The sequence below is a fragment of the Trachemys scripta genome, chromosome 12 (genome assembly GCF_013100865.1).
Source record: "Trachemys scripta elegans isolate TJP31775 chromosome 12, CAS_Tse_1.0, whole genome shotgun sequence".
NCBI classification, from domain to species: Eukaryota; Metazoa; Chordata; order Testudines; family Emydidae; genus Trachemys; species Trachemys scripta.
Genome location: NC_048309.1, coordinates 16,665,259 through 16,687,808, shown reverse-complemented (window position 1 = coordinate 16,687,808; position 22,550 = coordinate 16,665,259). Strand labels below are relative to the sequence as shown.

At 45.5% G+C, this 22,550-nt stretch overlaps 1 protein-coding gene across 2 annotated transcripts in view; it reads right to left on the bottom strand.

Annotated features, from left to right (window-relative positions):
* The window catches only part of PTGIS (prostaglandin I2 synthase), a 33,254-nt gene extending 11,346 nt beyond the window's left edge, over positions 1-21,908 (bottom strand). The window contains exons 1-7 of one of the 2 annotated variants that reach the window (XM_034787537.1): positions 21,877-21,908; positions 16,844-16,967; positions 15,709-15,887; positions 10,779-10,922; positions 7,253-7,407; positions 5,454-5,635; positions 310-478 (exon numbers count right to left, since the gene is read on the bottom strand). In XM_034787537.1, the coding sequence (XP_034643428.1) occupies positions 310-478; positions 5,454-5,635; positions 7,253-7,407; positions 10,779-10,922; positions 15,709-15,887; positions 16,844-16,967; positions 21,877-21,893 (970 nt within the window). In that variant the 5' untranslated portion in view covers positions 21,894-21,908. Of the gene's footprint in view, positions 1-309; positions 479-5,453; positions 5,636-7,252; positions 7,408-10,778; positions 10,923-15,708; positions 15,888-16,843; positions 16,968-20,297; positions 20,728-21,876 lie in introns of those variants that run through there. The other variant, XM_034787536.1, reaches the window with a different exon arrangement.
* Between the last annotated feature and the right edge of the window lie 642 nt (positions 21,909-22,550).

Here is a 22,550-nt window from a genome sequence, read left to right as displayed (position 1 = left end):
GGCTGTAGGCCAGGTTTTTAAATCTTTAAGGGGCACAATTGTGAGAGCAAAGTGAGAATGCCAGTTGCATGCCTACATTTTGACATTCATTTACTTGGGATTTCTTCTACAACAGCTAGACACAGCTGTATGCAGATTTTCTCTGATTTGCATGAGCAAGCACGTTAACTGCATGTGCAAATTAGGGCCATGATTGCATACACATTTTGCGCCTGCAATTTTGGCCTAAACTCCTTGAAAATGTTCTAAACTACCAAAGAGAATTTGAGTCAAATGGTACACAGATGTCCCCGAAAGAGATGTACTAACCAAAAACAGGAGTGCTGTCCAGCATCTCTTGGCTAATGCCTTGCATCTGTTTCATTGTTTGTCCTCTGATTCTAATTACTTTTTCTAATTCACCTTGAACTGCTGCCATGGCTGCAGGGTGCTTTAGAAGAAACAGGAGAAGCCAAAAAACTGCAGGACCTGCATTACCCTAAAAACAAAAACGGCCAGAAGGAATCAGAGTTATCACAATTGTGAGCAGATGAATTGGAACAAACAAAATTTCCATTACATCACAAAAGGAAAACATAAGTCAATGTCAATTCAATTTTCATTACAAGCAAAATCTTTTCAGTCAATAAGTGAAAGGAATGTGTTGGCAACACTGAAAATTAACATAAAACAGTTCTTGAAGGACTGATTTTAAAGGATAAGTATCCTTCAAGCTCTTATACATTATTAATGAGAGTATCCCAGAACAAAATGGCTGCCTCAGAAATGTGAAAGATCTCACCATTCTGCCGTTAAAAAGGTGCATGGCAGAATTTACTGGGTCAAGTATCCTACAGTCAGCAAGGCAACCTAGTGAATGGCAGTAGCAGACAGCGAAAGCATAAAATGTAAGCCACTGTAGGAAACCTGTACTCATTTTAATAAGATTCTCTGAAGCAACAGGAGAAGTTTACAAAGACAATAATAGGCAAGGATTTACCTATCAATGTTTCAGCTACTGTATAGAAAAGTACTTATATGCCCATGAGATAAATACTCTCACTCCCCTTTGCATCCAGTGAGGGGAAATCTATCATAGGAATCATGTCCCACCTATTGTATTGTGGTGAGTGGGATGTAATATAAACAGAGAGTGATTTCAGAGAGCCTGCACAAAGCTTATGCACCAATTAAGTCCCACATAACCCTATTTTAGTGAGTTTGGTTCCATTTCATCTGCAGTCAGCAGCTCTCACTAAGTTATATTGTGTCTAAATCTATCCCAGGACCTGAAGAAGAACTCTGTGTAAGCTTAAAAACTTGTCTCTCTCACCAACAGAAGTTTGTCCAATAAAATATATCACCTCACCCACCTTGTCTCTCTAATTTTAATTCATAAGTGTTGAACACTTGGGTTTGGTGATACTGTCTTTTGGCCTCCTAAAGTGTAGATTGTAAGATCCTCAGGGCAGGGGCTGTCTTTTTGTTCTGTGTTTATACAGCACCTAGTACACTGGAGTTCTGGTCCTTGACCGGGGTCCCTACGTGTTACCACAATACAAATAATCATCATCATAATAAAAGCCACTATTAAGTGAGAGCTCAGCTAGAGTGACATAGCTGTTCCAGAGTGCAAGAGGAAATATGCCCCCATGTCAAACCAGCAAAGAGAAGTACTTGATGGGCCAGCACTGTATATATTCATTCTTGTTTTTAAAACTATTGTGGTGATTAAGTGAAAAGCACAGTAGCATCGGTGTCAATATGGAGTGCAGATACAGTACATTAAACCCAAGTAATTTAAAGAGAAGAGTATACAATTTAATAATTCATTCTATTTTGGTAAGTGCAATGACATTTTATCCTGCCTAATTTTCAAGCAGGGCAGTTTACTTTTTAATTAAAATAGAGGCGTTTATAAATGCATATGACCATTTAATTATTCGTGTTGCAAGGGAACAGACATAGTCATGCATTAGAAAGAATAAAGTCTCTCTCCTCTTCCTGGAGATTATATTCCAGAAAACTACATGAGCTGAGTAAATTCTCCTTGTGATTAAAGAGAGTTTTGGCCCACTGCACAGTGCAATGTCATCGGAGGAAGAGTTGTTTGCTGAGATCAAACCAAAAAAAGAACAAAGCACTGAAAAGTCAAGTCAATGCTGAATTTATTTCAGTGACTGTTTTAAAGCAAATGCCTTCCCAGCAATTATGTATATTACTGAGGCAGATAACAGGAGCTCAAATTCTTCAAAGAGATTGGAGAAGTAACACTTCTCTTCCTAGTTCGCAGTGTTGTTGTAGCCGTGTTGGTCCCAGGATATTAGAGAGACAAGGAGGGTTAGGTAATATTTTTATTGGACCAACTTCTGTGGCTGAGAGAGACAAGGTACCGAGCTTACACAGAGCTCTTCTTCAGGTCAGTCCCAGATCCGTGTAAACTCGAAAGTTTGTCTCTCTCACCAACAGAAGTTGGTCCAATAAAAGATATTACCTCATCCACCTAGTCTCTCTAGTTCTCTTCTGTATTACTGCAGGCAAAATGCCCACTGGTGGGCCTGATCCAAAGCCCACTGAAGTCAATGAGAATCTTTCCATTGGCTTCCATGGCGTTTGGATGAAGTCTTAAATGAGTGTAAAATTATCACTGTAACAAACAACAGAACTGAATTTTACAAAGCAAAGAAACCATTATTACACAAAAGAGAGGCTACCGATGGGATATTATCAGTTGATTAAGGCCCACAACTGCCATTTGTGCCTTTGAATCTCTCTCCCCATAATTTTTTTTTATTATTAAAAACTGAGCCCTACTTTTTCATTCAAATACACCACGCAATTTGTGGAGCAAGGCTAACTTTTTTCTAGAGCAAAAACACAGAGGCAACACTGCAGAAAACTGAATTAAGGAAAATCAGTATTACAATGGGATTTTGAAGCTATATCCCTCTAAGATACAGACAGAAGGCCTGATCCAAGGGGACTTTCCATTAACTTCAATGGATTTTCAATCAGGCCCGTAAATAATAAACCATTTTGATAAACTGAGATCATTATAAGGAATGTATACACCATATCATAATATTAATACCTAACTCTTATCACTTTTGCCCAGTAGATCTGAAAGTGCTTTACCAAGGAGGTCAATACTATTGCTCCCATTTTACAGATGGGGGAAACTGAGGCACAGAGAGTTTAAAGTGACTTGTCCAAGGTCACTCAGCAGGCCGGTGGCAGAGCTGGGAACACAATCTAGGTCTCCTAAGTTCCAATCCGGTGCACTACCCACTAAGCCACACTGTCTGTAGACAATTGTCAGGCTGATCCTCCATTCTTATACACCAGTGTAACTCCAGTGTTGTCAACATTTTCAAAAGTGGCCTCTGATTTTGGGTGTGCAATTTAAATAAATATTTGGTCCAGGGCCTGAATACAAATTTAGATGACTAGCCTCAAGTACCCATTTTTGAAAATTCTGATCTAAATCTCTATTAAAAGTTTGCTCTATAACTCTCCCTTGTGTCATGAATAAGGCAATGAGTATGTAACAGAGGCACAGAAGTCATGGCCGTGGCAGCGGGGGACTCCCTCCCAGCTCCCAGACTCCCCCCTCAGCTCCTGGTCCTGCAGGACAGCGGGGGAATCCCCGGAGCTCCCCAGTCCCCTGCAGATAGCAGGGGATCCCTGAAGCTACCCAGCCCCTGCCGCGGGAGCCACCATGGGAGGCGGGGGGATACTCCGCCAGCTCCCCAGCTGCCTCCAAGCCTGCAGTGGGCGGGATACCCCCCCAACTTCCCAGCCAGTGGGAAGGGGTGAGGGCCGCAGCTCCCTGCCACTGCATGCAGTGGGGCAAGATGTTGGACCCTCCTCCCTCCCCATTTTGTCAGGGATGCTTTTAGTAAAAGTCAGGGACAGGTCACGGCTTCCATGAATTTTTGGTCATTGCCAGTGACCTGTCCATCACCTTTACTAAAAATATCCGTGACAAAATCATAGCCTTAGTTATGAAGAAACAAGACCCCCTACATATGGGTATCTTTTTTCTATCCTGGTTAGGATTCTATAGAAGTTATGCGGTGGTTTTCACTAGCTGCACAGTGAGCTGAAGTGTTGCCTGTTTGAGCGTCTCCAGTAAAATATCTGGATCTGGGATGTGAAAATGCTCCCTCAAACTGTTAGGTCACACACAGGAGAAAGTGTTATTTTAAAAATGTCTGAAACTATAGCTGCTTAGAAAAGGTCCTTGCTCAGGAAGTCAGATGTGATCAGATGTAAACTGGAAATGCCTGGGGATAGACTGTCATCCATGCCAGAGAGTATAGATTACTTCTCCTGGGAAAGCAGCACCTTGGCCAAGGACTCTAACACGTCTTAAAATAAGGCATACACCACCCCCTAGTGGTGATTTACGTTATGTACCTGTCCAGCAGGTGCGTGAGGAAATGTGCACATAGAGGGACAATTTGTGATCTCCTACTTGTGTGTGTAATGAGTTAACACACACAGTCTTTGCACGCTAACACTTACACACAGATAGAGGCAGTTCCTCAGCTGGTATAAATGATCACAACTCCACAGATATCAATGGCATTATGACAATTTACAGCAGTTGAGGATTTGCCCCATAGAATTTACATGCGCAGAACCGATTTAGGCTTAATTCGCATGACTTGTCTCAGTGCATACAAGTGATAATATTCAAACACCTCAGGCATAATTCTGTAAAAATCATGGTTAAAGTTTCATGGCAACTATCATTCACTATATTGGACTTGGGTATTGCAGCTCATATGGCCCTCGGTAAAAGGGCCTCAGAACAATGAATGATCACACACACAGAGTGAATGAAAGATGGCATGTCAGCTTTGCAGCTGATACGGTGCTGGATTCATGATCACTCACTGTCCTGAAACACTCTGCTGAAGGACCATACAATCTGCAGGTGAAATTTGCCACGCTGGGTACATTAAGAACAGAGCCAAGTCCTTGCACTGCAGGAGTGGGACCTGCATCTTTGTGTTTGTGTCTCTAAGAAACTAAATGTTGTAATGAACAGACTCGACCTAGTGTATGTGTTCACCACTGCCCTCAACTGGAGGGAATCAGAAGGGCTCCACTATGTGTCGCAGATCCTACACTGCTAACAATCCTATGATTCTCCTTTCTCTCAAGTGGTGTAGACCTGTGTTTTGGAGAAGGAAGCTCAATATTCTATTCCCACTGTTGTCTTCCAGTTCAGAACAACCATGAGGAAGTTCCCAGCTTGGCCCTCGCTTTGCCACAATATTACTTTAAATCAAGGTGGGTGTTTTATTTCCTTTCACGTTTTCCCCATGTGGTTAGAATTTCTTTGTTATTTTCCAGGGGCATCACAACCTCTCTAGTGGAATCAGTATCATTATTGTTAGTCCTAAGGCAATTTCTAGCTTTCTCTCCATCTTGTTATCTCCCTGAAAGAGCTGAGATGCTTTTACCTGTGTGGCCCAGAGCTGCATCAGCATGGCTCTGGGTTGCATATCCTCATCCACTCCCAATTCCTCTAGGTGCTGCTTGTAGCTCTCTAGCCAAAGGCTTTTGTTGGCTTTGGAATTCAGTCTTTTTACAGACAGTAGCTTCCAGAGATGTCCCTTGAGGCTGGCAGCTTCCTTCTTTTCCGCTGCACATAAACAAAGGCAGAGATTTTGTCATTAATATAAATATTAAGAGACACTGCAGCTCACCAGTTCTAGTGACTCCTGGTCTAAAGTGTCAGTGACACGGATAGAAGGAAATTAAAACGTTCACAATGGTGCCATCAACTGCCCATACTTGCTCTTCTAGAATAGCGCCTATGTAAAAGTAGGGCCCTGCTCAGAAATCGCTTCCAACCTAAATGGCTTAATTTCCAGGTGGTTTCCAGAGCAATGGTCCTTTCAGCAATCCCTGACAGTGAGACTCTACTCACGTGTGCTGGACCTTGGAAGGAGAGGTCAAAAGCAAATCCAGAAGAAGGCTGGGGATGAGGAACAGTTAGACCTCTCCATGGTGAGGTGTTCAACGTCTCCCTGCCAGAAATGCTCCTCCCATGTCTTGTCTACACTGGGAACTGAGTTGTATTAGAAAATGTGTTGATTAGCATGCTGTTGAACCCCATTTAGCCCTGGGTGTAGACAGTCATGTTTAAAAACACTTTAGCTACTTAGAAGCTTGGGATTGAGCACGCACAGCTAACACATTACTAGACAAACTCTTATACTCCAGACTACTCCATGTGGACGTGCTGATATTCCAATGAGGCCGACATTCTCTTTTCCAGCAGAAAGCCTAGGTAACTGGGTTCCACGTGAGCTGGGGAAGTTTAACCCAAGCCCTATTGCAGGGGCAGAGCTGCAGTACAGCCCCATCTGGCCACTACTCCTGCCACACCATGGAGTGTTATGTGGATCTGGAGGCCCTTTTGCTGTCCTGCACCATCACCACCTTCCACACCAGACTATGCAGGGCCAATGCAGGCTTCTCCAAGTGTCACACAAAGGAAACACAATGGCCAATTTATCTGGTCCCATTCTTGGAATGCAGGGAAGGCCTCAGACGACCTCAGGTGCCTTTGTATCTCCTGGGAAAGAGGGGCAGGTTCCTGGGGTACTGAGGGTCTTAACCATTCAGGACTTTATTGGTTAAAGCCAGCATTTTAAATTGCATCTGGAAATGAACTGGAAGCAGATCAGGGAGTACAGGCATAGTACAAATGGCCAACTGCACTTGGAACTGGCCAAAGTGTCTGTGGTGCATGCAAATGGCATATTATATGATTTGATTACATGTGCAATTGCATGAACTGTATCTACAAATTAGGTGTATAATTGCATGCCTAACATGCTTGAATATGTGGTCTATGTCTATATGGATGGTAGGGGGACCAGATATCCCGATTTTATAGGGACAGTCCCGATTTTTGAGTCTTTTATTTATATAGGCTCCAATTACCTCTCACCCCCTGTCCCGATTTTTCACATTTGCTGTCTGGTCACCCTAGTGCAGGGGTTCTCAAACTGGGGGTCGGGACCCCTCAGGGGGTCACGAGGTTATTTCCTGGGGGGTCGTGAGCTGTCAGCCTCCACCCAAACCCCGCTTTGCTGCCAGCATTTATAATGGTGTTAAATTAAAAACACTTTTTTATATATTTATAAGGGGGGTGGCACTCAGAGGCATGCTATGTGAAAGGGGTCTCCATTACAAACGTTTGAGAACCACTGCCCTAGTGGATGGTTCTTTCTGGCCCACAGGCACTCACCTGCAGTTAGCATGGAGCGGGCAGCTCTCATTAACAGCTGGTCCAATTTATAAAATGCATTGTAGACCTCAGCAGAATGGGCCCGGTCTTTATCTTGGCAAGAAGGATCGTTGTAGTTTTCTTCTTCATTACCATACAGGGTCAGGTATCCAGCTCTGTTTGGAACAAAGAGGGCAAATACAGTTGTATTTAAAATGCAACGAGTGAAACCCTGGCTCCACTGAAGTCAAGGGCAAAACTCCCGTTGAGCTGAACAGGGGCCAGGATTTCGCCCAATGTTTTTAGTATTTTAATCTTAATATAACATAGAATTAAAAGGCTCTGTGCAATGTATAGTGAAACCTTTTTAAATGACATATGCAACAACAGTTACTTCTTAAGACACGGGATAATGGCATAAATAGAGTTTTGATGTTTTATTTTGCATCTGTTTCCCTTTGCTTTCCATGGAAAGATTTGTCCTTAGAAAGTCCAACATTATATAGGATTTGTTGCACCTGATTATGCCTGTTTGCATATTTTTACTAGAGTCTAATCCAGCCCACACTAAAGTCCCCTGGTTTTTATATATTACATCCACACAAAAGGTTGTAAAGTCACACACTCAGAAGTTAGGAAACATCAGAATTAAGGTTGCCTCTGCAACCTTAATTTGCACACACACTCTCTTGTGAGTATGCCTTATTATACTGTGTTTAATTACAGGATCACATTTATTTTTTCCACAGGCTCCCTGCCTCAGTCAGTGCACAAGACAAGATGGATGGCCCTCACTTAATGAGCAGCTATTCAACATTTTGTTTTTTCCTCATTGTTCAGTGTGTGGTCCCAGGCCTTATTTGCTGCATACTATTCAACCCCCTGCTCTGGAGGTAGAATTATTAATCTCCTCCTGGGCTTTTCTATGATACGCATCACTATAGTATCTTAGTCCTCACAAACCTTAACTAACTTATCTTCACCATTGCCCAGTGAAGAGATTATCCCCATTTTATAGACTGGGAGCTGAGGCACAGAGATTATGGTCAAAAGTTTCTACTAATTTTGGGTTCCCAATCTGTGATGACTAGGACCTGATTTTTCAGAGTACTTAGCATCACATAGCACTTTATGTGTTCAAAGCACAGATCAACTGTGTGTGCTCAGCTCTTCTGCAAATATAACCCCAGGTATCAAGATGGATCCTCAGAAAGAGAAGAACATCTCACTAGTGACCACCTATGAACATCTGGGTTGAAGTGACTTGCCTAGGATCGCACAGGAACTCTTTGGCAGAGGCAGGGATAGAATCCAGTTCTCCAGGACAGCATTCAACGGTCTTAACCATGAGACTGTCCTTTCTCTTCCTGAAATCCCATCTCATTAATTATACACCTTCCAACTTCTGCAACAAGTGAGGCAGAGGTCCTAGACAACAGCCTGCTCAATGTACAACCCTAATTCATCCCCACACCAGGTCCAACCTATGTACTGAATGAGGGAGGGATCCCATGATAAAAAATAGCATGTGATCAAGTAACTAAAGGCAGTATAATAATTCATACGCACAAGGGGGCCGAATTAACATTGCACAGGAAACCTTCATTCTGGTATTTCCTAACTTTTGAATGCTTGACTTTGCAACCTTAATAATATTCTCTTAATGTAGTTATTTTGTGTGTAATCACCTAGGTTTTTTAAAAAGCAAACAGAAATTCTATCAGGTGGCATTGTGTGTGTGTGTGTATTCTATTGGAGATAATTATTTTTAAACAAATCAATATTTCCCTCCACAGTTTACAATGCGAACATTGCCGTGCTGTAAACTTGTAAGTGCCACTGAAATGTTTAATGCGGCACCAATGCCTTAGCTATGCTTTCTGATAGTGAAGGATGTCCAGTACAACGAATGTCCCTACTGCAGGTCAGTTCCATAGACCACTGGATGGATTTTGCATATCCTATGGCACACAGGGGGTTAATTTAATGTTAGGTTTGCAAAATCAACCCTAATTGAACTGCTTTAAAAAAAAAGTCATGAGCCAAATATGCCTTTTCTATAATGTCTCTTTTCTTGGGGTTTCAGTAAAAAGAAAATGTCACTGTTTCATTTCTCCGTTTGGAGCCCTCTCGGTGTTAATGTTACTGACACTAACTCCTGGAGTAAGATGCTATTAGGAGTAAGGCTGGCAGAAGCAGACCCTGGTTTTGCATTTCTATAGAATTTTCCATGTAAACCCTGCCATTTGTTTTCTATAGGTCAATGAACATCACTTCTGTCAGGCAGGTAAGTGTTCTTATCCCCAATCGACAGATGGGCAAAGTGAAACACAGTTAAGACCAAGATTTCCAAACCTAGCTACCCAAAGGCAGGTAGAGCTGTGGGTACTCAGCACCTCTGAAAATCAAGCCCCATATTTAGGCTTCTAATTCTGGGCCTACAGTCAGGGCCGGCTTTAGGCCAATTCCACCAATTCCCCCGAATCGGGCCCCGCGCCTAAGAGGGCCCCGCGCCCAGTGGCAGGGCCGCTGGGGTGGGGGCAAGTGGCCGAGAATCTCTTCCCTGGCTAGAGGCTCCTTTTTAATTTTTACTCACCCAGCAGCACTCCAGGTCTTCGGCGGGTCCTTCACTCGCTCTGGGTCTTCGGCAGCACTTCGGCAGCAGGTCCTTCAGTGCCACCAAAGACCTGGAGCGAGTGAAGGACAAACCGCCGAAGACTACGAGTGCTGCCCGGTGAGTACAAGCCCCGCATGTTTTTTTTTTTCAGTCATCCCTGCCGGGGCCCTGTCAAAACTGTTCGAATCGGGCCCCGCACTTCCTAAAGCCGGCTCTGCCTACAGTGACCTGTCCCAGGTCATGCTGCAAGTCAGAGGCAGAGCTGGAAAAGCAAACTCAAGTTTTCTTGACTTCTAGGCCAGAGTTTTAACTACTAGATGCTTCTTCCCCATCCCTTCATGGGTAAAAAAACCTCTCTCCATTTGCCCCTAAAACAGACTGTTGGAAAGAAGGCGGCGCAAAACCAGGCAGCAGTGACTAAAGTTTTAAAGTATTAGATATGCTCAAAAAAAAAATCAGTGTTCATAGTGATAAAATAACGATACCTGCACTTTTATAGCACGTTCCAGACCTGATTCTGTTCTTGCTGTATACCAGTGCCTCCTCACTGGTTCCAGTGCCATTGCTCCTTATTGACACCAGTGTGAGACAGGGCCGCCCCGGGGGGGGTCGGGGGGGGGAGGGAGGCAAGTGGGGCAATTTGCCCCAGGCCCCTGGCCCCGAAGGGGCCCCCACGAGAATATAGTATTCTATAATATTGCAACTTTTTTTTATGGAAGGGGCCCCCAAAATTGCTTTGCCCCCAGGCTCCCGAATCCTCTGGGCAGCCCTGGTGTGAGAGCCACAGCAGGCCCTGCATCTTTAAAACCTGGTGCAAACATCCATTCTTTTTTAAACAAGTCACAATTGTTAAAAAATGGAGTAGAGCTGACTGTGATGTCATTCCCCTTCCAGTCCCAAGGGACGAAAGCTTTATAGTGCAGCACTTACCTAAGCATCATACTGTAAGAGAGATGAAACAAGCCTTCGTCTGTCCACTGCCGGCTCAAATTGCTTGGGTCAGAAAGCAGAAGGGTCTGAAGGTTGAAGAACATCGCTTTGGTGAGGGATGGAAGGTTCTTGTTTTGCAGAGCCCTACAGAAGCAGAAGTTACTTTGTGAAACACCTTCATATATAAGTCTTACTGTTCTATAATCAGTGTTTAGCTAGGGACAAGTCTCACCTATTTATAATCACACACATCCCTGGGTATCTGAACCTAGTCACTTGCACAGCCCAAGCACCTGTGTTCTGTGCAAAGGGGAAAGTGCTGGACAGAATTCTCCATGCTGCACTAGGGCACCGTAAAGTGGCCTGATCTGGATTCTGTTGTTGCCCATTATGGAGAGTGAAACCAGCTGCACAGTTCTAAGATACATTGGATGTTCCCCAACATTTGGGGGTGAGGCTGAAGGTTGGACTTGGATTTTTGCTTTGGGCCCATGTTCTGGGATAGAAGCCACTGAAAGGGAATAAGTGATGAACATGGAGATGCCATCTACACAGATTTATTTTAAGTGCCTTAACTGTTTTGTACTCCTGTGTGGAAAAGTGGCTGTTATAGACTTAACAAAAGAAAGGCAAGTTTGCTATGACATCTAGCAGGGATTTGCCTCTACTGGTAGCCACTGGTCAGATGAGAGGTTTGATTGCAACAGTACAACGTTTTTCCATGGAGGCTACTGGATTTCTTATGCTGTACTTCCAATGAACTGGAACTTGGGCATTGCATGATGCTAGTACACGGCGCATGGTTCTTAAAATGAGCAGCTATTCTGTGACATCATTAACCACAATGGAGCCACTGCTCTTTTCCTGCTACTCAAATGGTTTCCAAGGGACCGATTATGGGCCATTCTCCTTAGCTTACTGTCAGCCTGGGACTTCCCACGTAGGACTCTCAGGGGGGCTTGCACAGCACTGCAGCAGCAATCCTTTCCGGGGAAGAAACTGTGCTTGTTCACACTGGCTGATTCAGAACTCTACGCTGCTCAGACCAATTTACCTGAGGCGCACTGACAAATGAACCTGCCAACCTTCCAATCTCGGGGTGACCACCAGAGCGCTAACCTAGTGTAACATAATGTTAACATTCCCACAAGAGCACAATAAAGAAAGTGCATACCATAAAAGATCAGTGCCCTCAGCCAATTGGCAAATGCAATATTGCAGAATATATCATCTGAAACCAGCCTGGTTTTATTCAAACCCCATTTCCTTGTAAATTGCATCAGCACAATAAGGTCAAGCCACTCCCTCCTAGCAATTGAGACTCCAGCAATTTTTGAACCTATAGACTGGAGGGCAATGTCTGACTGAGGGTCACACGTCTGAACGATTCACATCAACATCTCCCAGGCCTTAAAACTTCCATTGGCAAATAAATAATCTGAAGGGAGGAGTGCACCTAAAGCTATTTTCAGCCATTCATGTCTCGGTGTGATGTATTTATTGGTGAAGCACAGATGTTCCCAGAAGGTCAGACCACAGACTGTCCTATTTTTATGCCATTCGAGTATAAACATGATGGTTCATTGCTTTCAGTCACGCTGCCGGTGCGCCATCAGATGTACACTCTCCCGCGGGCTTTGTTTACCACTGTAAACTATGTGGTCGGCGTATTTATCTCCAGCCAGGTTGCTTCCCCCGCTTTTATTTAAAGGGTTTCAACATGTCTCGCTGATATCACACAGCAAGAAGTCATTAAATCTCTCTAATATCTTAAAATATTAGATGTAAATATTGATCCCAGGGAGAGTAAAATAATGACAGCCCCAGGGCTCTGCTGCTTATTATCGTCTCCTGCCGAGTAACTGTAATTGCTTCAGGATGATTTTTACTGGTTTCAGGGCTGGGAACGCATTTGCTGGTGTACAAGTGTTGTGATGTCCAGACAATGTGAGACAGGCATGGCTAATTCGTAAGGTCTAAATCCTGCCCTAACTGGCAGGAGAGACCAGAAACTTTTCCTGATTTTGGCTCTACCACGTGAAGCTTGATATCCAGGGCAGGACACTATGGGGAGGGTTGGGGGCACTGCATTGTGGAGCCCACTTTGCTGCTACTCTGAGCAGCATTAAAGTGCAGCCCATCTGCTGCTGGCTAGCGCTTCCAGCTGACCGATGCACTCTCACTAGTCCCCATCAGCGCACGCATATCTGCTGGCCATTGCGCCGAGAACTCTCTTTAGTGCTATGAAGAGAGAGACCCTGTGCTGTTGCTTGTGCAAGAGACATGCTGGAACTCCCTATGTCCTCTCCTTCCACACACACATCGTGCATCGCCGTGCCCTGTGCAGCCGGAGTCAGCGCTGAGGGTCAACATGACATTCGCTGCCTGGCTGAAAAGCAAGACTGATATACAAGCGAGGTTTGTTCCCAGACATAATCTGCATGATCTTAGCCAAGTTATCTATATTCCCCGCCATGGTGTTAATTCTTCCTTATAAACTAATCCCTCTAGCCAGGCCCCTTATAACCTTTGTTGCTCTTCTTGAGCTCCCCTTCAGTTAACCCACATGATTCACATACTGATGTTAGCCAATACATATTTGTTGGTGTAGTACATACCACATTCATAGGTATTATGTGCATGGTGTTAATATAATATATGTTTTATATACACACACATATATATATGGTTGTTGGGAAGTTATGGTAACTGAATGTACTACGCTCTTCCCCCAATTCTGTTCACCCATGTCAAGCATCTCGCAGCACTTTGCAAAGCTGACATTAGCTTTGGCATTAGAAAATAGCAGACTTTTCACAGCAAAGATGCACGAATACTTTGTACCAAGTACAGCTAGGGAGTACTTGCATGGTTCATCAACGCTTGGAATGTAGTATTCAAAATGAGATACGAGAAAGTATAGCCAGGTATATTAGAATTGGAAAAGGTTCAGGAAAGGGCAACAAAAATGATTCGGGGTATAGAACAGCTGCCATATGAGGAGAGATTAATAAGACTGGTACTTTTCAGCTTGGAAAAGAGACGACTAAGGGGGGATATGATAGAGGTCTATAAAATCATGACTGGTGTGGTGAAAGTAAATAAGGAAGTGTTATTTACTCCTTCTCATAACTCAAGGACTAGGGGTCACCAAATGAAATTAATAGGCAGTATGTTTAAAACAAACAAAAGGAAGTATTTTTTCACATAACACACAGTCAACCTGTGGAATTCCTTGCCAGAGGATGTTGTGAAGGCCAAAACTATAACAGGGTTCAAAAAAGAACTAGATAAGTTCATGGAGGATAGGTCCATCAATGGCTATTAGCCAGGATGGACAGGGATGGTGTCCCTAGCCTCTGTTTGCCAGAAGCTGGGAATGGGCGACGGGGGGTGGATCACTTGATTACCTGTTCTGTTGATTCCCTCTGAAGCAGCTGGCAGTGGCTACTGTCAAAAGACAGGATACTGGGCTACATGGACCATTGGTCTGACCCAGTATGGCCGTTCTTATGTTCAGGTACCAAGGACAAAGCTGGCACAAACTAATGGGTTAAACTTAAACTTTAAATTGACATATAGGAGGCTTTTAGCTTGGAAACAACCATAATATAAACACAATCAAGTTTGAAGATGTATCTGTGAAGCACACCTTTTGTGCAAGGTGAACACACTGAAAGAATTTGCTTCCCAGAAGCTTCCTTTTTGCATTGTACTGCTGTGTCTTTAGACAGCGAATTTGGCTACGTTTGGTAATTTGGTCTCCTGAACATTGTTAAGAATGGACAGGGCCAGTGCAAGGAAGTTTTGCGCCCTAGGCGAAACTTCCACCTTGCCCCAAGCCCTCACCCAGCTAACTCCGCCCTCCCGTGACAGCCACCCCCCCCCCCCCGGCGCCCCCCCCCCCCCCCCCCCAGCCGCCCCCCCCCCCCCCCCGCAGCTAACCCCACCTGGGGAGCCCTCCTCCACGGCAGCTAACCCCACCCACCGCCAATCTCACCTGGGGAGCCTCCCCACCCCCCCGCAGCAGCTAACCCCGCTCGGGGAGCCCGCCCCAGCTCACCTCCGCTCCACCTCCTCCGCTGAGCACGCCGGCTCCGCTCTAATTCTCCTCCCCTCCCAGGCTTGCGGCACCGATTGGAGAGATTTAGAGCGGGGGCTGTGTGCTCAGCGGAGGAGGCAGAGTGAAGGTGATCTGGGGCGGGGAGCGGTTCCCCTGTGCGCTCCCCCCTCGTTACTGCGGGTGGCCCTCCCCGCGCCCCCCCCCCCCACCCCGCCCCAGCTCATCTCCACTCCATCTCCTCACCTGAGCAGGCTTTTAGGCGCCCTCAACCACTAGGCGCCCTAGGTGGTCACCTAGTTTGCCTAGTGGTTGCACCGGCCCTGAGAATGGACCACAAGTGTAGTCAAACAATTGGCTCTACCTTTTAGTCAATCCTGAGGTGCCCTGCCCTGAACCCAGTACATCAGGCATTGCTTCTCTAGAGCCGTACATAGAGGGATTATCATCCCCTGCTCTGCATGTGCAACCCCAAGCCACGTTAGCCTTTTTTTGCTGCCACACCATGTTACATTTTAAACCCACCAGGTCTATTATTGGCTATTTCTTTTTAAAGTTAACAACGATAGATTAAGATCTATCCATCTTCCTAGTGCACCCATCTCTAGTATTTAGAAGCCAGGCATCTAGGACAGTTAGCCCATTGTCATTTCATCCTTACTGAGTGACTCGCTGGGAAAATCTAGATAGACCTCAGGTCTTATCCCCTTCCATTTTGCTTTGTATTTACGCTGTAATTAATATCCCTGTCCTGGATACCAGGAACGTCACCTCCTGGATACCAGGAACTGCCTGGCTCTCTCACTGGAAAATAATATCCCAAAACAAACTGGAGACATTGACACAAATTTTCTTTTGTATCATACTCACGATCTCAGCATGACCTTTTCCTCATTGGGGTCATAGTCAGGCAGTTTGACATCAAACATTCGATCCATTAAAAGGCGTGCATATTTGCTGAAATCTAGTTGACTACTTGACTCCCAAAGCACCGAATCATACGAGTGAGGGTCCAACAAGATGGTGATAAATTTCCCGGCAACCTGGATCTAAAGAAGGAAAACAATCCACAATACAAAATTAATGGGTCTATTAACTTAATGAACACAGTAATACATTAAAAATGTGAAATATTACCAAACAGTGGGACGAACTCTGCAGTAATAAGTCCTATAACTCAGACACAGTTCTTTTCCTTCGTTATTCCCAGCTGAGCACCTATCCTCAGCTGGTGCAAAGTAGTGCAGGGCCTTTGACCTCAATGGAGGCACACTGATTTACACCAGCTGAGGTGCAATAATCTGCAAATCATTCCAAAATGTTATTTTGGGTGCATATTTGATGTTCTGAAAAACTCCCATGCTCCCACGGAAACACAGAAACTCACTGGTCAAGATGGTAACACACCTGGGCACTGTTACACATCTGGGCTCAGGATTCTTAGGACCTAAAATGTTATGACTCTGAACATCACCTGTAGTTATACAAGTTAAGGGACCCAACTTGCACTCCTCACTCAGGCAAAACTCCCACTGACTTTAACGGTGCTAAGGTCATTTCCCCTCACCCCTCAACACCGTACAACATTATAAGGGCACCCGCCTCCCTCTGAAGCATCAAGTTTTGGTCCCTACAGGTGGCAAAATGGACTGAAGACACCAATATGTAGTCTAATCCAGGTATGGGAAAAAATCTGTCGTTATGAAAAACAAAGCTGCTCTGTGGCACGTCTGAAAGGTGATGTTAACACCTTCTAAAATAAAGCCACTCGTGCACTGGTTAGTTTAAAAGCAGCTCCAGGCTGACTTACTGGCAGTGGGGGAAGGAAGAGGCAGAGTGGCCAGGAGAGAAGAGGAAAGGTTTGTTGATATCTATGCTTAGCTGTGGCATACAATCAAAGCTGTTTCCACAAAGCTTTCTGGGCTACTTGTGGTTGAACAGCTGAACTGTGCACTCCGCAGGAGTTCAACCCAGACAGCACAGGGAATTCACAACTGGCACCTACTGTGAAAATATCGCCATGTTTTTGCTTCATTTTAGACAGGAAGCTGGCAGCATCTTTTCCAAATTCCACAGCATGTCCCAGCCAAGGAACAAAACCTCTGTCAAGTGGAGGTTCACTGGGTAGCCTGGAAAAAATATCAGTAAAAGCTCTTAAAGTCTGTGGAAGGATTGCCCTACAGTTGCTTAATAACCATTGGCACTTAAACGTCTGCATTCCAGCATGCTATGGGTGTGTCAGTGTGAAACGACATTACCATCTGCACCTTACTTTGTTTCATAGATCAACCATGCTTTATAACATCACATGAACAGAATGATATGGCCAAACTGCATTTGGGTTACCCCAGTCTGAATCTTTTACAGTCTCCAGGATTCCACAGGCATAGCCCAAAAAAGGATTTGTAATTACTATCCTGAGTCATACAGGAGCAAAGACTAATTAGCAGTTCAAAGGAAGTGTTTGTGGGTTGTTGGGTTGTTTTTTTTATTCAGTGAAAGTGTCTCATATTTATGCTGGCTAAACAGTATAATAGTGTACATAAGCGTTAGTGACAAAAAGATATTAATTTGGGGGTTTATTCTCTTTCTAATACAGCTAATATAAAGGAAGAAATTAAATGGAAATACCTAAATGCATTAAAATAATCCTATGGGTCTTGCAAACTGACAAAAGACTGACATTTTAGGATTAAAAGCTGTCATGCTATTGCATCTGTAACTCACCATATTAAGGCTAGGTATGTCAATAACATATATACGAAAAAGGGTATGTCTACACAGCAAAGAAAAACCCACGGCAGGCCCATGCCAACCAACTTGGGCTCACAGGGCTTGGGCTACAGGGCTATTTCATTGCAGTGTAGACTTCTGGGCCTGGGTTCTAAGACCTCAGCCTGAATCAGCTGCCACGGGCGAGCCGCAGGTTTTTGTCTACACAGCAAAGGGTAAGCACGTTAAGGACAAGACAGAGATATACCGGGGCAAATGTTACATCCTTTCCCCTTACTTCTGCAGTTTTTGTTTTTGGTTAGTAAGTGCTTTAGACCAGGAATCTGCCATATGCTGTTCTAAGAGAGACAAGACGGGCGAGGTAATATTTTGTACTGGACCAACTTCTATTGGTGGAAGGTGGAAGCATTCAAGCTACACAGAGCTCTTCTTCAGGTCTACAGCACTGCTACAACAACACTGCAAACATGCTCTGTTCTGTAGACTCGAGCACATTTTTGGGTGTTGTAAAAATAATAAATCGTAATTCTACAGCAATACATATAGAGTACATTCTCAATACCAAGGCACAATGGGATGCAGTAAACTGAGCACTGTCAACCTTGAAAGATCCCTACAATAGTGGAAAAACAATCCACAATTCCAAAGTGAGGACTGCAATGCTGTTAAAATATCTGGGCATTCAGATTGCTCCATTGTCACAAACTCACTTGAGACGTCATTGCTCTGAGTAAATGAAAATTGGCAGGTTTCAGAGTAGCAGCCGTGTTAGTCTGTATCCGCAAAAAGAACAGGAGTACTTGTGGCACCTTAGAGACTAACAAATTGATTTGAGCATAAGCTTTCATGGGCTACAGCCCACTTCATCAGATGCATAGAATGGAACATATAGTAAGAATATATATATACATACAGAACATGAAAAGGTGGGAGTAGCTATACCAACTCTAAGAGGCTAATTAATTAAGATGAGTTATAATCAGCAGGAGAAAAAAAAAATTTTGTAGTGATAATCAAGATGGCCCATTTCAGACAGTTGACGAGAGGTGTGAGCTTTTGGGAAGAAAATAGGAATCTTGTTCTTTTCATTCCCCTGCCAGCTCAAAGGGAACAGTGATGGCACAAATTGCCCATCTGTTCCCTGAGCATGGCAAATCCAATACTGTACCCTCACTTGTTGTTGGGTCACCCACTCGAGGAGCTGGGATTTGAACACTGTTACAGCCTTCATTTTGAAGGGTCAGGATCACATTCCGATTTCATTATCACTGGTGTAAAAAAGTAAAGTCAATGGAATTACTCCAGATTCACACCACCAGTATAACCAAGAGCACAGTCTGGCAGTGAAATAACTACCCGGGAACATTTTCAAAATGCCCAGTATTGGTTACGAGGCAAGGGGGTGTAAAGAAGGGCCTGTGTGGAGCCAAACGAACTTGAGATTGGGGTCTTTAGCAATTCAAACCACGCTCTGGGATCTTGCAGAGTGAGAGGATTTTACAGAAACCTCATTAAACAGGGAATCTGCGCTGATTTTGACCGATTACTGCGGTGTCCATCCTAATCAGCGGATTCAAATTGCCAATCGGTGGTGCCCTGGCTCAATAACTGGCAGTGGGTGAATCTCACAGAGCTCAAGGTTTTGCAAACTTGAATTAATTCATAGCTCTGTCAAATGAGTTTGAGTTTGCAAACGTTTTTTTCCGGTCATTTAAACCCATGGGTCATACTCCTCGCCCGAGAATAATTCAGACTTGTTTTTAAAATGTGTTTTTCCTATCTAGAGGGAATCCTGTGCAACCTATTAAGGACTAAATAACATTCCATAAAAGGGAGGCTCGCCCACGCTCATGCCCTATACATAGGGTGACCAGATGTCCTGATTTTATAGGGACAGTTCCAATTTGGGGGGCTTTTTCTTATCTAGGCACCTATTACCCCCCACCCCCTGTCCTGATTTTTTATACTTGCTATCTGTTAGTCTCTAAGGTGCCACAAGTACTCCTGTTCTTCTTTCTACCTATACATGTTATATGGACTGCCTTTACCTTGTCAGTCGCTATTTTCCTTTCTCCCCTTCTCCTATGTTCACAGTTTCTCTGTATTCACATTTCCCTTCATCCATATTTTTTTCCACAGGATTCATTCCCGCTCCTCTTTTCACAGTGACCCTAAGCAGAACCCGCTGGTTCCGGGCTAGAGATTTACATAAGTAGGGATTGCAGCGCCAGGGCCTGAATTTATCGAGCGAGGAGGTGGCAGCATTTGGTATATAAGAGAAATAATCCCCCTCCCTCCCCCCCCATGCTGTATCCTGCAACTCCTCAGTGACTGGGGTTCTGGCCTATGATGGTTCAGTGGGGTTTGGAGAAGAGACCTGAGAACACCGTTCCCTCTTGTTAACCATCCCAGCTAAAGGAGGGCAGGGCAGCAGCCCGATGGAGGAAGGGGCTCCCCCCCACACACCCATGCACGTGCAGCCACCCCACTCCCGGGACCACCTGCAGCTGCGGATGCTCAGCGATGGGCAGGATCAGAGCCGGCAAGGCAGGATCTCTGTTTACCTAGGTCCACACTGAGCCCGTCACCGTGGTCTCGGAGCCTGAGGTTGCTCCGCCGGGACCCCGATCACCGGAGCCGGGCGCTGGCTGGGGGACCCTCCCCCCGCACCCGCAGGCTCCCCGGGCTGCCCTGTCTCTGGGCACAGGTGCAGGCGGGTCACTCACCGCGTCCGCCGGGAGCGCAGCGCCAGCAGCAGCAGCAGCAGCAGCGTCGTCCCCAGCAAGGCGGCGGCCAGAGCCCAGCACATGGCGCGGCTGATCGCCGGGACCCCGCCGGAGGAGCCGAGTGGAGCTGCTGCTTCGGTCCCTGCCACCCTGGTCTGGCCGGCCGGCCGGCCGAGCCCCTCACTCTGGGCTGCCTTGGTCTCCTCCCCTTCCGTCCCTCCTGGCCGGGCCAGACCAGCCCCGCTGGACCCGTGGGAGGCTGCCCCCCTGCCGGCTACGTGCTGGCTCCAGCCCGGAGTGCGGGGGCAGAGCCCCCTGTCCCCACCGCTGGGGGAAGCTCTCCAGCCCGGTTCTCCCCGCTGCCATGGGGGTCTCAGGGAGCTGAAACCAGACATCTAGACCCTGGTCCCCGGATCCCCATGCCTCACTGGGAGCCCTAGAGAAACGGAAGGGCAAACCCAGCACCTTCTAGCCCTTCCCCTCCACGCCAGTTTCAGTTGGCACCCCCCGCCCCAACCGCCAAACTAGACTGTGCAAAACCAGGACGAGCGCACCCAAAATAGCGCCCCAGACACGGATCCCTGTGTAGAGGGAAAGCCCAGCAAATCCCTGTTGGAAAGAGCGCCCCCAAACCCCGATTTCCACTGTATTTTCTGTTCTCATCTCCTTCCCCACACGCTTCCCCATAGCGCCAAAACACTAACTAGTCTCTTGTTCGGAGAGCATCCTACAGCCCAATAGCACTAGATAAACAACAGGCAACGACGGTCTCTGTTTATTCAGAAACCTTTCCATGATACTCATCACTGTAGACTCAAGCGGTTTTCCTTGCCCCTCCGAAGGGAAATTCTAAGCAAGCAAACAGTGCGGCAGAGAAGAAGTGTGCCCATTGCTTCATCATTTACCTTGGTGGGATTCTGGGCACTTTATCCAACTGTTTTTGCAAAACTCTTTTAAATTAGAGACTAGTTATGCCGATTTTATTAATCATTTGAAGTATTTTATTACTTTGTTATAGCACCCACAAGTGTATGATGCACTTTGCAAAAGACACTGAAAAGATTGACGGGGCTTCACATCTAATGAATGGCTATGACTGAGACATCAGATAACCAAGGCCCTGTGAATGCCACAGCAAGATGGAGCTTGCTTAAAAGACCTGTGGTTTCTCTGGCACACTGGCTATTCTAGAGCAACTTCAGGATTATGCATATCAGTTCTGGATATGCATATGTCTTGATGGTTCAAAACAATTTATATTATGTACAATACCATGAACACACCCATTTTTATAAGCAATTCTGCAAATGTGTCCATTATTATTTCTTATTAGTGTTTGGAGGCACCTCAGAGCCCATTCATAGATCAGAGCCCCTTTACGCAAATACATAACAAAGAGACAGGCCCTGCCCCAAAGAACTTGTCTCTGTAATCTGCAGGCAGTGCCCTTTTAAACAGCTCTCTAAGGTGCCATTATGTAAATAATTATTATTACTAATAAATACACAAGAATGTGCCCTTAGGACCCAATACAACGACCATTCATCTCATGCCAAGGTACTGACCCTGCAGTACTTACTGAAGCAAAATTCTCATGGCAATCAGGAAGGGCGTAAGGACAGCAGGCTGGGTCCCCAAATGCCTGGTAGCTTGAATCAAGGACAAACTGGAAGTTACTGCAGCAGACTCTCAGTTGCTTGCTGAACTGTTAATGACCTCGTGAACACTGTTTGGGTTGGAGAACAGATCATTGATAACAAGACAGAAACTTTCTCTAAAACTAGGTTGTTGGGTTTTTTTAAAGTCTTGTGACAAAGTTCCTCCTCTGCCTTGGTGGGTCCTGCACTTATTGGCGGATTTGCTCACCTCAGAGATTCACGGCAGCCCTCAGTTTGGCCACTTCTGCTAGTGGCCCAAACCTGCCATTCACTCAGCTAACCCCATCACTGGCCAGCATGGGGAGAGGGAGGAGAACAATTCCCACAGTCTCTGCTGACCCACTTCGTGGGTCGGGGGACAGGCAAGAGACCTTCCACTCTGGTGGGACCCACAGTCCAGGTCAACTCCTTTTGTATCAAATAGGGAGTTGGGGGGATGGGAGAAACCTGGGCCTGCCCACTACTCCAGGTTCCAGCCCAGGGCCCTGCGGATCGCAGCTGTCTATAGTGTCTCCTGTAACAGCTGCGTGACAGCTATAACTCCCTGGGCTACTTCCCCATGGCCTCCTCCCAACACCTGCTTTATCCTCACTGC